The sequence below is a fragment of the Macrosteles quadrilineatus genome, unplaced genomic scaffold, assembly GCF_028750875.1.
Source record: "Macrosteles quadrilineatus isolate MER2022 unplaced genomic scaffold, UCM_ALF_1.0 Scaffold_2__2_contigs__length_208266976, whole genome shotgun sequence".
Classification (NCBI taxonomy): Eukaryota; Metazoa; Arthropoda; class Insecta; order Hemiptera; family Cicadellidae; genus Macrosteles; species Macrosteles quadrilineatus.
Genome location: NW_026542595.1, coordinates 40,714,361 through 40,730,185, shown reverse-complemented (window position 1 = coordinate 40,730,185; position 15,825 = coordinate 40,714,361). Strand labels below are relative to the sequence as shown.

Here is a 15,825-nt window from a genome sequence, read left to right as displayed (position 1 = left end):
CCAAAGGTCAGTATTGCACAATGGATAATTCAATGTCAGTCAACCAGCTACTGCATCGTCTTGCCTACATGAAAATATTGTGATATTAAGGCATTATATCACAAATGTGTGTTGTTATGATTGATTCCGAACCTATTGAACAAATTTTTAGCACAAAATTTCTCGGTCTACTAATAGATGGCAACCTAAATTGGAATGAACACGTGGACAAAATCATATCAAAAATTAATTCAGGTTTATGTGCCTTGAGAAAAATGGCAGATTTATGTAGTCAATCAACACTCAAACTAATATACCATTCCTATATACATTCCCATATATCATTTGGCATCTGTCTTTATGGCTCCACCAAACAAGAAAATCTTGATAAAATTCAAAAATTACAAAAAAAGCAATTCAGATCATTAAAAATCTTCATCAAGAAGTATCCTGTAGAGAGCATTTCAAAAATCTTCAAATTATTACAGTTTATGGACAGTATATTTTTGATACAATTATGGTTTATAAAACTTTGAATTCAAGCAAGCCATTAATAAACCATCCAACTCACCCATACAATACCAGAAATAAATCGGAAATCATACCCACTCATCACAGATTGCAACTCTACACCAAAAAACCATCATATGCAGGAGCAAAGTTTTTTAGAACTTTACCTAAAGAAATAAAAAAAGAAAATAATGTTAATAAATTTAAAATTAAGTTAAAAAATTATATTACATCAAATCCTATTTATTCAATTGATGAGTATAACCAGTTGTAAATATGTATTATAAGCCCTGTTAGCTATAAGGAAATGACACTATTCCGTTGTATGACTCATGTACACATTATGAATAAAGATTGATTTGATTTATGCCCTTAGGATGCCCTTATTATGCCCTTATTCCTTTAGGAAAGAAATTTCTACTGTAAATTTGTGTTTTTATAAGAACATAGTAGCTTTGACTATTAATACAACTAGACTTGGTTATTACTGGTAAATACAAACCATAGACTAACCAACAAAAGTGGGATTCTTGACTTTCTTTTAAATTTTGAAGATCTTTTTTCGTGTCTAGTTCATGATGGTGACACTGATTACTAGTGTCGACAAAATTTTGTTCCTATTATTTTAGGGTTAATTTTGTGATTTGTGATTTACCGTTCAGTTAAATAACTAGGGGACGAGTTATCGTTTATGATCACATAATTTTATTTGGTTAATTGAGTTTTTAAATGCAAAATTGTCCTCTCCTCAGCTGATCCAAGGATGAGAAGTCTAGGGAGCATGTTTAGCCTATCTAATTATATATCAATGGTTTATCTATGATACAACCTAATATTCTTGCGTTACACGATTTTTGGTCTATGTGTGTAATCTTTTATGAGTAAATTTTCACCTCGTAGACAGTGCTTATTAATTGTAAATGTGTGTGTAATTTTTGTGAATATTCCATGTGTTATGACTTGTTATGACTGATGTTATGTGTATTTATAGTTCAATATTTTTGCTTGTGTTAAGTAGGCCTACTAATTAATACAGTCTTTGTCTTGTTAGTATTATTTTCCAAATACCTAACATCTTTTTGTGATTATTATTTCCACACAATCAATGTTGACACAATTTATTAATATTGATGTGAATAATACTGCACTTTAATTTGAGTTCTGTTATAAGTTAACACTTATTGACACTTCTACAGTGTGTGTATTGTATTGCTGTAACCTAACAATAATTGTAAACTTTTTCTTTTAATGAAAAATAAATTAGATTTTAATTATATATAGATAGGCCAAGTAAATCCCCTAATATTTTATAAATACCTAGCTAAATTTCTTCCTCCTTATAAAAAATACCAAAATAATGAGAAAAAACTCGTTTACAAAGACCTAATAAAAATAATCCCCCGGTAGAGGGCCCCATCACAGCATGTAGCTGAGGGCCCCAAATTGTCCCAGTCCGGGCCTGACAGTAAGTAAGTAAGTCATGTGTGCATGTCTGTCCACCACAGCCAGTTACAGTTACTGAGGCTCGACGGAGACAAGAGTCCCCTCAAACTCAATAATACTCGTACCATTTTGTGGATTATAAAGCCAGATTAGAGCGTATCAACCTGTCACAGAAGCTTCTATTAGCGAAGTGTCCACTTCTTATTGAGGTGTTTAATCTCTAGTGGTATTTTCCCATTTTTATGTTTGAAAATCGCTACTCTTTTGATGACATTTAGTCTGCAAAATTTTAATACTAGGCTGCAAAGGATATATTTTTTTTTTCTCTTGTTCTCTTAGTCAAATTCTTTAAAAATGTATTTTCTTGGTTGCTAGTAACAACATATCAACCTGAAACCTAAACGTTTATCAGTGGAAAGTATTCCAAAGTTTACTGTACTTTGGCTGTAGGTCTACATTTGTTATTAATGAATGTATATGTTTGTTTGTATCTAGCCAAGCCAGTGGGAGGTGTGGCCATTGTGTCTGAAAGTGTTTGAGGGTTCCCCAGACAAGCATACATTAGCATCCAACCTTAAACTTCACCTGCAGCAGACTACCAAAGTACCTTTATTGTTGCTCCCTGAGGAGACAACTACCAGTGGCAGTTGTGCTTTGCTGAGGTACAACACCATAACAAATATATTTAACAGATGTCTGTCACTTGGAATTTATTGTTTTCATATTTGAGAATTTAAAAGTACCTATAGTATTATAATTATAATTTGTTTTTTTGTAGTATAAAATACATACAATACAAGATTTGGTATTGTGATTTGGGGTAATGGAGTAGGTATTGGTAAGGTGTTAGTGATTCATAAAAAAGTCAATTAGAATTGTTACCGGTGCCAGAAGATTAGACAATTGTAAATCTCTGTTCATAGAATCTAGTATATTAACTGTTGTAAATCTGTATATTTATGAAGTCTCCATTTTTTTGAAAAAGAACTCAAACAAACATGTTTTAAGTGGAAATGTCCATAGCCACTTAACTAGGAATAGAAATTTGATTGATGTAAGTAGAGTAAGACTGTCAAGATCTCAAAACTATCATACCCACAAAATATTTAACATGTTTCCAGTTGATTTTCGTGCATTGCCCTTAAAAGAATTAAAAAAAAAAAAAACTGCTCTCTTGGTGTAAAGCCAATTCTATGTACAAATTAAGTGATTTCTTCAATTTACAATTTGTAATCAAAGATTTAAATTTTATAGTTGTTTAGAAATAATGTTTCTATTCTTTAGATTGACGATGTCTATTGTAATTCTTGTGAATTAATTAATGACTAATAAACTTGTCTATTGTCTTTTGTGTATTCATATTCAGACCTTTTGGTAGCAGATAAGCTGATTTACTTAATATTTACACATTATGTTATCACCTGTAGCTCCTTAGGAACTACAGTAGAACCTCTCATATCTGGCCATTTTGAAACCAAGCCATGGTCAGAACGGCCAAAAGGTCGGATATCAGGAGGAGCTTAACTTGCAGTCTGTGCAACATCGGTAATCGCCTAGCTCAACCCCAATAACCTTGAGCATGTATTGTAGTCTCAGTGATGCCAGGTATCGTCTCCCATGACCGCGGCAACACTCGTGAGCATAACTTGCAGTCTACCCGACATTGGTAATCGACAATAGTCTCCCACAACGGCAGCAACACCCCTTGTCTTGCAGTGTCCACGATATCAGAAATCGTATCCCGCGACAGTAGTAACACCCGTGAGCATGTATTGCAGTCTCGTCAACACCAGTAATCGTCTCCCGCAACGGCGGCCACACTGGTGAACATGTCTTGCAGTCTCCACGACAGCAGTAATAGTTTCCCGAAACCACGGTAACACCTGGGATCGACGACAGTGGTGATCGTCTGCCGCGATTACAGCTACATCCGTGATCGGGGTTTCGTTTAATTGAATGCAATCAGCGTAATCGCACGAGACAGGAAGCTAGTGGATGGTCGGATATCCGGAGGAGTCAGTTATGCCAAGGTCGGATATGAGGGGTTCTACTGTACAGTTCATTACATCGGAGTAATTCACTTAATCCTTTGGTTACTTAGATTCAAAATATTCATAAAAGCGTCATATTTAAAGGTTCCTGATGCCTTTGTGGAGGTAAAACCAAACTAATGAAAGTTTTAGAATACTTGATAAATTCAGTAAAAATATTTCATAATGTCCTTATCACAATTGTAACTATCTTGACATTGTTGTAGGTTCTCACCTCTGTGTGCCAATGTAGCTGCATCAGTACAGCCTGTATGTCTCAAGGCATGGCGACCCTTCCACATCACCACCACTACCTTAGCAGCTTCTTTTTCTACTGATCTATTCTGGTTTCTTTTTTCACCTGTTACGGTCTTTAGAATCAGGTCTGTAATAACAAATTCAAAAAGTATGTAGTAAATAAAAGCGATACATTACAATTCAGATTAACCAAATGAACATGTTGTATTTTTTTGTTACAAATAAAATAGGTACATTTAGTATTCATAGGTGAATTTTACATCAGATCTTTAGGTATGTTTCCTATTAGGTTCTCTGGAAGTTAAATTAAGGAATTTTGTTAATTTAATTTTTTGTTTGTTTGTTTGTTTGGGGATTAATTTATTCCAGACCTAATTTTGAGATGGAAATATTGCATGATCATCAACCTCATAAGATATTTGCATAAGGTAAAGTGCTATGAGATAATTGATATTGAGTCCATAGGGGTGTTGAGATTATTATCACAATGATTCAATTTGTCGCTAAATCGAAATGCTAGAGTTGTCACATTTTAACTGTTAAAAATGTACACATAATTTAAGTAATCAAATTTACAATGTTTGGTTTGTGATGATCTAATCATTGTAACTAAAACATCCTTGGAATAAATTCAAAATTTACCTTTTTCAGGTATTTGCCAGTAATTCATCGCCTAGAGAATGAGACTGATGAAGAAATGGCAGACAGAATTGCTCAAGCCGTAGCCAAGGATTTGGGAATTGTCACAACTAAGTTTTCTGCCAAAGACAAGGTCGGTATTATTCTTTATGCAGTTATTAAACTGTTAAACAATAGTTCACTTAAGTGTATATTTAAGTTTGTTACAGGAACTAAGCTGTTAGTTTGGCACTGAGGTTATTGTATGTTTAGCAAGAGTATGAGAAGCGTTACTTGGTGGAGGTGAGCAGAAGCAAGACTGGCCAACAGACGGCCAGAGTCAGCTATGAGCTGCAGCGCATGGCCTCACAGGTGGCAGAGGTGCTGCCTTATGTACCTTACGAGGCCATCATCAGAGACTTGAGTGAGTAGCATGGTAACCGCACAATAATCAGAACCTAGCGACATCATTTTCAGCCTTTTTTTACAACTTGAAATTGACTTTAAAAGAGTGATTCTAGGAGTAAACATTTCTAGACTCTGGATTATGTTAATACAAGGAAAGGTTAAAAATACCTGTTTAGGTTTCATTGAGAACTGTCTTTTGGAACCGACACATCACTACTTAGTACTTATGATTTTTTTATGAACTAAAAAGTGAATCCATTGAAATCTGTTAACCACTATGATATAAACATTTTAATAAAAAAAAAAAAAAAAAAAAAAAAAAAAAAAACAATAACTTTGACTTATTAAGTTGAATCTTACCTTTTGGAGTACCTATCAAAGCAATAGTACCTTTTGGGGTCGTGCTTAGCCGTCCATATTCTTTCAGAGCAGTACCTTTGTGGCACATTCTTTTTAATAATCATTCATTCAACTTAATTCAAGTGAATTGATAGAACCATTTAATAATGGTAAATCATAGTCATACAAATTAATTAACAATTATTGTTTGCACTTGCAATATGACGGCTGTACCATTAAAGTTGTTGTGTATTATTCTGCAGGTAGAACTCGCAGTGTGGATCTAACCATCTCCAACATACTAGAGGGCTCAGTCCGATTCACACCTGTGCCACCTGAACAGAGGGCCAGCACTAGCAGATCTGCCTCTGTACGTAACAACATTTAAATCTGTCTGAAAATATATCCTGATACTACATAAATACCAACATGTCCTAAGGATGATATTTAGGCCTATATGTTACACTCAAACTCCAAATTCGGACAATGTGCAAAATGTTTACGCACTCCGCACTGTGGACAGTGTGAAATACCCATGTTGCGGAGTGAGCATTTTATTCGAACACTGGCCAAAGTGAAATGCCCAGACCGCGTTGTGGGTAAACTGTTTTACTCAAATGCTGAATTTAAAATGTTATTTGGGATGGAGCAAATCCAAAATGCCCACAATGTGATGTGAGCAAAAGGGATTGCCCACGTCGGGTTGTGGGTATTTCTTCTTTGCGCAAACACCGAATTCTAGTTTTCACAGGAGATCCAAAATGAAGACCTAAATAGAGAGCGGTTAGACCTACCTTTGAGCACTTTTTGCTCAAGACAATCTGCTATTGATACAACAGGGGAAAACTGTGCAACTTCCTTAAAAATCCAGACAGAAAAAATGTTAATGAACATGGAAAGGAAATTAACCCCTGTTTCAGTCTGAGGCAACGTGATGGTCAATATTCCTGATTTTGTGACTGGGGACGACTAGCTCCTAGAACTGTTAATGCTAGCAGTACATTGGCGAATATAGGCACTCGGGATAGTTCGCATCACCATGATTCGTGCTCGCCTGTGCTCCATTTTTTGTCGGTTTTTGGGACGATTCAAAGGAGAAGAGCATAGGTGAGTGCCGAAAGTTAAAATAAAATATGTCTTACCATTAGCAAGCATGTTCGGCGAACGTGGGCGAGCTTGTACTGGGTGAGCTCGTGGTTCACTTTCGGCAGCACTTGTGGTCGTAACTGGAGTAAAAAATTTGTCAAAACAATCGGCCGAACATTCGAGGACTACGTGTGAGGAACTAGTAGCTCACATCGGGAATCGCAACGATAGTCAATACTAGGTGTGTTGAATCCAAGTGCCTGGATGGATGTCGTGTGCTGAACACATAGATGAGTACGGTGGGGGCGACTAGTGTCTATGGAATGCCACCACATTGCTCACTGCAGTGGTAGCGAAAGTGACCACGGCCACGGCAACATCTGTGTGATAAACCAGATGCTCAAGATCGCTGGCGCAGCAATCCTCAGCTAAGGCATGACATGGCTTAGCGTGAATGTAAAATCCAGATGCGAACCCTGGAATGATAACGTTACACCATGTCCTGATCTGTTGGTACTTAACACTTCATGTTATTTGTTAAGTCATCCCAACTTTTAATTTGTATTACATATTATGCTAAATGTATGTATCTGTATGGTAGTCTTAGGTTTAAGGATCTCTAGTAGATGTTCTCTTTTCTTACTTACTTCTTGGTACGTGCTTCTTGCTTCAAGTGATGCCGACCGCACGGTGTCTCCCATATACATGGCTTGCTAATTTCCAACAGTTAGGCTCAGTCAGGATTCTTTTGAGAGAACAGTCGGGTTGGAGTTTAATCTTCAGCTCATCTCTCCCATCTGACTTGCTGGTACAATGCAGGAGGATGCAAAAGAGGACTTGTGAGAAGTCTTTTGTGGGTTTAGTCTTACAGCTGGATTTGATGAGGGATCTGCAGAAATACTGAGGGACTTGTGCCAAGTTCTCAGGGCTGAGTTTTGGATTACATTAAGTTTATTTATATGTGTTTTTGCCACAGAGCCCCATATTTCTGCTCCATACATTATCTTAGATCGAATGAATGATATAAAGAACTGCCTCAGTGTGAGAGTATCTGCTCCCCATGTCCTGCTAGCAACAGCTTTGAGTAGGTTTAGTCTTTTTGTGCACTGCAACAAAATCTGCTGTATGTGGTTGTTCCATAAAAGTTTGGGATCAAGAGTGATTGCGAGTAATGATGGGTTTGGGTTGTTGTATGGGATGGGGTATGTTCTCTCTTTGAACGGTACTTTGCGTACTTCCAATTTATAAGAGCAGAGACCATCTTAAATTTTGAGTAGTGACGCAAGGTGCGGGCTATGTTAACTGTACAGCGTAAATGTATATGTACTACTACAGCATAAATGCTGGAATTAGGATTTTTCAAAGATATTAAAAGCTGAAAGTCCTGTAAAGAAAACAAACATTTAAAGCACTCTTGTGACATGAATAAAATATATTAAGATGAAACGCTGAGAGTACCTGATTTCCAAGTTTACTGAGTGTCGGTGTTATTGAAGCTGAAGAAGTGCAGCCGTAGAGGTGTGAAGATCCTATAGATGAGAGAGATGGCAGCATAGGGGAGTTAGGGCCTCACTGCTGGGGGAAGAAGGCGCCTTCTGTAGGGGACGATGAGAGGATGTTGGTCGTATGTAGATATGATGATGTGCAGAGTTGATGTAGATAATTGTGTTAAGCATTAGAGAGTAAAAAAGCTATTCTCTAGAATTTAAAATAAAAATAAAAATCACTTCCTCTTGAGGTTTTATCACTTTATTCATGTGATATTTAAATTAAAAATAAAAATATTTACACTTGGCACTCTTCTTTATGCCTTGCACAAAATAATAAATCTTAAAATTAGCAAATTGAAATGCAAAGTAAAAATTATTTAAGACTTTAAACTGGAGCTTGATGTTTCTTGAAATAACATGAAATTTAACATGAAAAGTGAGAAATAGCTTATAAAAACTGGCGTCTTGATGTATTTAAATTGAGAATTATGCGGTGAACTGGAAGAAATAACACTTTGTCAGACGGACGCTGCATAAAGCGAGAACGAGGATAAGTTATAAAACACTGGTAAAAAGACCACGTGCAAGAAATGCGTAATACAATATTAACCGCGAGTACACGGGAGTTACCACGGTGAAAACATAAGCGGAACTGGATTTAGTCGTTACAAATATCATAGCGTCTCTCCCACTCTTCAATATTTGAAAATCTGACCAATCACGTGAGGCCGTGTTATCACAAAACTGCTCGACAAAGTGGATGTCTGGAAACAGGTGACTGGACATGTCGAATACTGACCACTCTTCAATGACAACCTTTCTAATAAGTTTGTTTAAGTTTAAACAAAAATAAAAGAAAGAAGTGTATACTGTAAGTTTACTTCTCCGTAGGTAAATAATCTTAATGATACTTGAAAAAATTGAATAACACATTGCAATTCCATACTGCAATTCATGCAGTTTCTGTGATGAAGATATTGTAGTTCCCAAATTTAAAAATATTAATTTGGTAGCACTATTTAATTTTATTTGAAATCTTTTGAAGATATCTGATGCATCATTGTTTACAACTACAGGCAGCAGGATCATGGAGTGAAGGAAGCAGTTCGTCTTTCCCTCGGTCAGCTCAGGATCGGATGATGTCATTTGTGGAGCGCAAAGCTCGTCTTATTGAAGAGGCTCGCAAGCGTTACATGGAGAAACACGGCCTTGTCGACTCTCAATAGACTGTGAGTAGAAGCATAAAAGTTATGATGGACAGGTTTTGAATAATTAAAAAAAATTTATAAACATTACATTTGAATCCTGAACCCTTATATTGGTTCCTTACATGGTGGAAGGAAAAAACATAGGTGGTCATATGCTGACGTCACCCAGATTGCAAATGCCTAATGGCAATAGTATAAATGCAAGTGGTAAAATCATTTAGAAAAAATTATAAAACAATAACAGTAAAATCAAAACAATTATATACTTATACTAGCTGGCCCAACAGACGTGGTTTATGTCAAATGCTCGTTCATTTTCAAGATAAGCTCGTTCGCAAGGCTCATTCACGTCCTGGTTGAAGTTCGTTCGCTATGCTCCCTCACCTTTAGGTTGGAGCTCGTTCACTGCGCTCACTTGCCTTCAGGTTAACTCGTTCGCTACGCTAACTCGCCTCCAGGTTGAAGTGCGTTCGCTAGGCTCACTCACCTTTTGGTTGCAAATTAGCTGTTGTCATAAATTTAAAAAAATAATAGTGCTGCACCCTGTTGGTAAACCTATTAAACTTTTTAATGCTATTGAACATCACAGAATAAAATTTTTTAGTTGAACCAGCTGTTAAGATTCTTTAATTCCATTTAAATATGAGTACTCATAAGGTTAACATGGGAAACTCCAGAGCCACTGGGGCGGAGCCCTTTTTGACAGATCTGCACCAAACTTCACACAAACCATCCTTGAATAATGCTTAATAATGCCTGATAGTTTCATTACAATCTGTCAAGCGGTTTCATTCAGAGTCTATAAAGGACAAACAAACAAACAAACATACATTGAATTTTATATATAAAGGGTGCGCCAAAATAACCTGACGGTTTCTGTTTTGTGATAAGTCAGCTGTTATACAAGCTAGAGGCCTCATTGTTGTAGTGAACGATTGCTTATGTTATGCCATTTTAGGTTATGTTTGGTGAAACATCACTTCGTCGAAAGGAAGGTACCGTCTAGTGTGGTGTGGCACGGCTTGGAGTCGTCGGACCATATGTTTTTGAGGACGAAAGGGGGAACACCCCCTGTCACTGTAAAATCGGAACGCTATGTGGACATACTGAGGGGGTTTTTGGGTCCACAACTGCGAATGTTATGAGGGATAGACATGACCAATACGTGGTTTCAACAGGACGGCGCAACTTGTCATACGGCCAATTATTCAATGACAGTTTTGCGTGAACTTTTTCCCGGTAAAGTGATCTCACGGTTTGTGATGTGCGTGGTCAGCTCGATCCCCAGACTTAATTTTGTGTTACTGTTGGCTATGGGTATACTTAAAAAGCAAAGTGTTTGTTTCGAAATTTCGAACCATCCCTGAACTCAAGCAGTGTATCCGGGAAGAGATTGCTTCTATTCATCAGGCTAAGGTTACTGCAAATATGAAAAAAAAAAAAAAATGGGAAGCCTGCGATTAGGAGAAGGTCCTAAGTGATATAATTGTTCATAAATGAAAATGGCATAGTAGTGTGTACAATATAATATTATTTAATACATAAAATTGTATTTTGTTCTTGGATTATTTAATATTTAAAACCGTCAGGTTATTTTGGCGCACCCTTTAGATGACAGTTACAATCAGGTGATTTTCTGTTTGCAATCTGGGTGAGGTCAGCCTATGAGGGGAGTATCACACCTACTGTATGTTTTTTCCTTCCACCATGGGGTCCATAATCATCAAGTTCAAATAGGGTAAGTTATTTTAGTTTTGTATTAATGGAAATAAACCAAGCAGTGTTATTTGTAAGTTTGTAATATTGGAACATTCTGCAACAAAGAATTTATTGGAAGTGAGTGAACTATTCTAATATTGACTTTTTGCGAGAATTACTTGATATTATTTTTCCCTCCATATAAATATAATTGGTAATAAATCATTGTGAAAAACACTTCATTCCTCCAAGTTTTTATTTGAAGGTGCAAAATTTGTATATTGTGCTAATTTTTCATATTATTTAAAGAAATATATTGTTTGCTTCATACAAATCACAATTCATTTGTAAGTTTTTAATTAGGTTTGGTTTTACCGTTTTAAGAAGTTTTTTTTTTTTATTTTCCTTATTTTCAAGAGAAATTTAAGAATTTACAGTTTGTTGATGTGGGCTTTTAACCATAGTTTAAACTTAATTATAACAAATTTGTTTTAGGTAAAAGAAAAAAACAAATTATTTTGTAACAGGGCTTATTTTTTTCAGGTAAACAAAAAAAAAAATGCTATTGAGATGTCATTATCCGAATAGAGAATATGTCCCCAAGAAAACAGACTGTCTGAGGAAAATTGTTATCAGCGTTACATTACATTATAAGTGAAGGTAATTGCTTTGTACACAACTTTTTCAGTTAATTAATACCTCTCGAACATACTTATTTTATGTAAATACTTATTTTATGTAGCTCAATGTAAGGTACCATAATTAGAATAAACCCTTTCCATTTTTCTTAATAAACTATTAGGTGCAACATTAAGAACCTAGGCAATGCAATCATTTTTAATATATTAGTTAAAACCTCTTGATTTAATATTTTGCGCTTGTGAAAAGATCTACCATACTGCCTTTACATGTTTGGGATTGAGTTTCTTAAAAGTTTTTTTCCATTGTGATCCAACTTTATTGGATTGGTTTATTGGTTATTGTTTTCAACATTTTCACGCAACTGCAGATTTACCGACTCTTCATTAATTTTCAATAGGGGACATGGTCAACAACTGTTTTCTGGTTGCACATGCTGTGTGTCAGAGTTCTCGTAACCAGTTGAACCTGTCTATTCATGAACATGTTGTGTCCTAGTATTTTCATCTAATTTCAAGGTGACAAGCTTATTAATTTTTTGGAAATTTCAGAATGAAATTATTTATAATTATCTTTTTAAGCATTATTTATCAGCAATAATTGTAATTTTCCAATTCTGTCGGCTTTGGTTCAGCCCTTCCATTTTGTATCAACATTTATACCAAAATGACCACTTTCAAGCCCTGTCCTGCATTATTTGTCAGAATCATTTACCAACCATACATTTCAATTCATAATTTAGTGCCTAATCCAATAAAAATAAAATTTTGGATTTTATTTTGTTTTATATTAATAAAGTTTTGGATTTTAAGGGTGTAACATAGAGCACAAGGGCCTAGGTTTTTTTGGGATTTTTTTAGGATATAGTGAAAAGTGTTGTGTCTCTTGTGCCAGTTTGGACTCTTTCCCAATCAGGTAAGCCTGCTATCCTCACAAAAAATCCAAAAAATTTAGATTTAACTATGATCAATCAGCTAACAAAAATAAATGAAATACTGTATCATACGTTAAAAAAAGTAATACTATTGTCTGGGTTAGGCCAAAAATCAAGACATACAAATGAAGGATTATTTTATACCTGTAAAAATTAAATCCATACCGGTATATAATTTTTCTACTAAAATTATATGTAGCTACTCACTACTCTGTATAAAACCATCGAGTTTTGTATATTGAAGAAGACATCCCATCTATATGGAACAGTTGTCGCAAAATTTTTATAAAAAAGGGCCTAGTGAGTGAGCCAGTCTCAGATTGCGCCTGTATCTAGAATTCTATTCTTATTTTTTGTAACAGATAGTTAACATGACATGAAAGATGCTAGAATGTACAATGAGTTTGACTTTGTTAAAAAGTCTGTAACAGAAATCAGTAGGCCTAATTTACATTAGCATAATTGTAATCTGTTGGTGTCTCACTCCAACTTCGTCCATTTTCATTTAAAAACCGGCAACAGTTTTGACATGGGGATGGAATGTCTAATTCTAAGGTCAAAGTTATAACCCATAAGTTCTCGAGTTTATTTGATTATTAGACTAGATCTGGAACTGTGATTATCTCTAATTCAAAACTTAGTATGTTTACTACTATCAACATAGTTCACCTCATATATTCAAGCTTTTGTATATTTTCTTGTACATATTTACCATGTGTTAAGAGTTTGGGACTTCTCTGTTGACCAAAATATTTACAGTGTTCACCATACAATGGGTGGGGAAGTTAAAACACAGGTGTTACTCCAAAATAATCATTATTTGTCTTTGTTCGGAATAGATAGCTTTTAGTCAACCAACCATCACTCTTCAAAAACATTAACTAAGATACTATCACAGGCGCCACATTTTGAAGGCTAAACCCTGTTTGTAATACATCCAGTGTTATTCATAGCTGCGTGGCTTTTCCATGATAAATATTAGAAACATTTGTTGCTTTAAACACTTTCAATGCTCACACCTTTTTCAAAAGTGATACAAATTTGTGTCCCCCCCCCCCTCAAATAAGTTACCTCCTAAAACTGAATAACTGCTCTAAATTTTCTTCTGTTCGTATTTTGATTACTTTTGCATTCATCTCTGTGATTACTGTATCCTAAATTATTTTTAGTGAATTTTATAAAAACATTATTAGGCCTATAGGCAGCATCCCATAATCAATGAAAATCATGTTTTATGACAAGTTATATGTTCATATGTTTTATGTACATATTTAAGATGACGTGTGGAAAGGAATTAGTACAGTGGTTGCAGTGAATTTGATTGTAATAAGCTCCACTCTTAGCATTAGCGGATTATTTATGCTTTTGTAAACAAGAGTATGGTAATTAATCATTTTGAAGAAAGTTACTTTCAAATCGGTAAAATAAAGGATGTTTCAGGTTCATATTTTGTCGTTTTAGCTCTTGTTACATTTTTGTGTGTAAATAACATAATATTGAAAACTAGCAAAATTCATGGTAAGGGGTCAATAATGTTAATTTTAAACACAACTTGGACACAAATTAAACTATCACCGGATTTAAGATTTTTAGATTAAGGTTAAGAAGAAATTGAGAACCTTGTCTTGTGGAGGTCTGTGAGATTCATAATCAAAGGGAAATACGTTTTAAGGGTTAGTGAGTTTAAAAGGTACCTAAAACAAAAATTCATGTAAAATATAAGGTCCTAAGATGATGTTAGCATGACATAAGTTAATGTTACAAAAACAAAATCAGGATGCTAGCCAGAAACAGGTACATTTTGTACAAGAACCAAGAGGTGGGTGATACCCTAGAAGTCAAGCAGTGTTTTGCCATCTTACTGTATTTGACTTAAATCAGTCAATTGAATTGTTCCACAATAGGACCTAAAACCTATTCAACATTCGATACAGCAATCTATAAAAACGGTGTTCAGGATGGTATTTCATAATTTAAAAATCTCAGATGTATGGGACAGACTTACTAATTAAATGTATCTAGCAAATAGTCACTGCTTCCATGAAAGAAAATGTTTTTTTTGAACTAAAAGTAGCCAATATTTTTTTATATTTTTTTATTGTACCTTGCATTATTACATATCGTACTGTTCTACAGTATAACTTTGTTTTGTATGCATACAAACAGAGAGGTTACTGTAACTATTTAGATGTCCTAGTTTTATGTTAGTTGATACAGTGCTAGATTGAAAATATTGGTTTTGTTTGCACTAAAAATCCAGACACTAATGATAATAACAAAAAGTATTCTAATATAACAAAAACTGTGAAAGTGAAAAATCTACAAAAACTGTTGCAATCGCATGTAGCTATAGATGTATTAAATACAATTATTTGTCTCTCCTAATTTTATTAGTGTAAATTGATACATCAGTCAAGCATAGCCTACATATGGCAATAAATGCTGTTGCTGTTAGGCAATAAAATTGATAAGTTCATGTTTGGATATTGACTACCTTTGTGTTTTATGATGATAAATATTTAAAGTGTTACATTTTTCTACTTTCTGTGTAAAAGTATGAAAATTGCAAGTATTTCATTCATTATTTCAGTTTAGAAATTAGGAAATTCCTCGCAATTATACTTGTGGTGGTTTTGTTGTAATGTAGACTAAGTTATTGAGTGGCAGATGCAGTTCCAGCACCCCTTTTCCCAGAAATCAACCTTACTCCTAAATTGTGTGACTTATTAAGATTTTACCTATAATTAGCTTTTAATATATTTAAGATTGTTACTGTACATAAATAATTTATAAATAAATTCAAATACATATTTAGTTTTTAAATTTGGTTTTGCTTGTCCTGTTTCATGTGTAACGTTTATTAATGGACTTTTCTTCTGTAAGATGTTCAAGAGCCTTGAAGTTGATATATGTGGGTGAATACATGTTAATGCCTATTTAGAATTTAACATCCCTCTCATGTTCATTATAGTCATAATTTTTAAAATTTGAACTGTAACACATGTCCCTATTGAATAACAGCATACTCAAAATTATTGACAACTTAAAATGTAAAACATACTAATGCAGTGGGAAAATAAACTAAGGTAATACTTTCGGTATGTTTTACAACAACAAAAAATGCACAATTTAGTAAATAGGTACATGTTTTTTTTCATACTTTTCAACATACACAGCCTACAAAT

The 15,825-nt window shown here is 34.6% G+C and overlaps 1 protein-coding gene across 1 annotated transcript in view; it reads left to right on the top strand.

Annotated features, from left to right (window-relative positions):
• LOC128986009 (lipid droplet-regulating VLDL assembly factor AUP1-like) overlaps positions 1–15,463 on the top strand; it is a 34,217-nt gene extending 18,754 nt beyond the window's left edge. Inside the window, exons 4-10 of the mRNA XM_054406066.1 lie at positions 2,428–2,594; positions 4,190–4,345; positions 4,872–4,992; positions 5,112–5,262; positions 5,849–5,955; positions 9,238–9,390; positions 11,611–15,463. Of these exons, the coding sequence (XP_054262041.1) occupies positions 2,428–2,594; positions 4,190–4,345; positions 4,872–4,992; positions 5,112–5,262; positions 5,849–5,955; positions 9,238–9,387 (852 nt within the window). The 3' untranslated portion in view covers positions 9,388–9,390; positions 11,611–15,463. The remainder of the gene's footprint in view (positions 1–2,427; positions 2,595–4,189; positions 4,346–4,871; positions 4,993–5,111; positions 5,263–5,848; positions 5,956–9,237; positions 9,391–11,610) is intronic.
• The last annotated feature ends 362 nt before the right edge of the window (positions 15,464–15,825 follow it).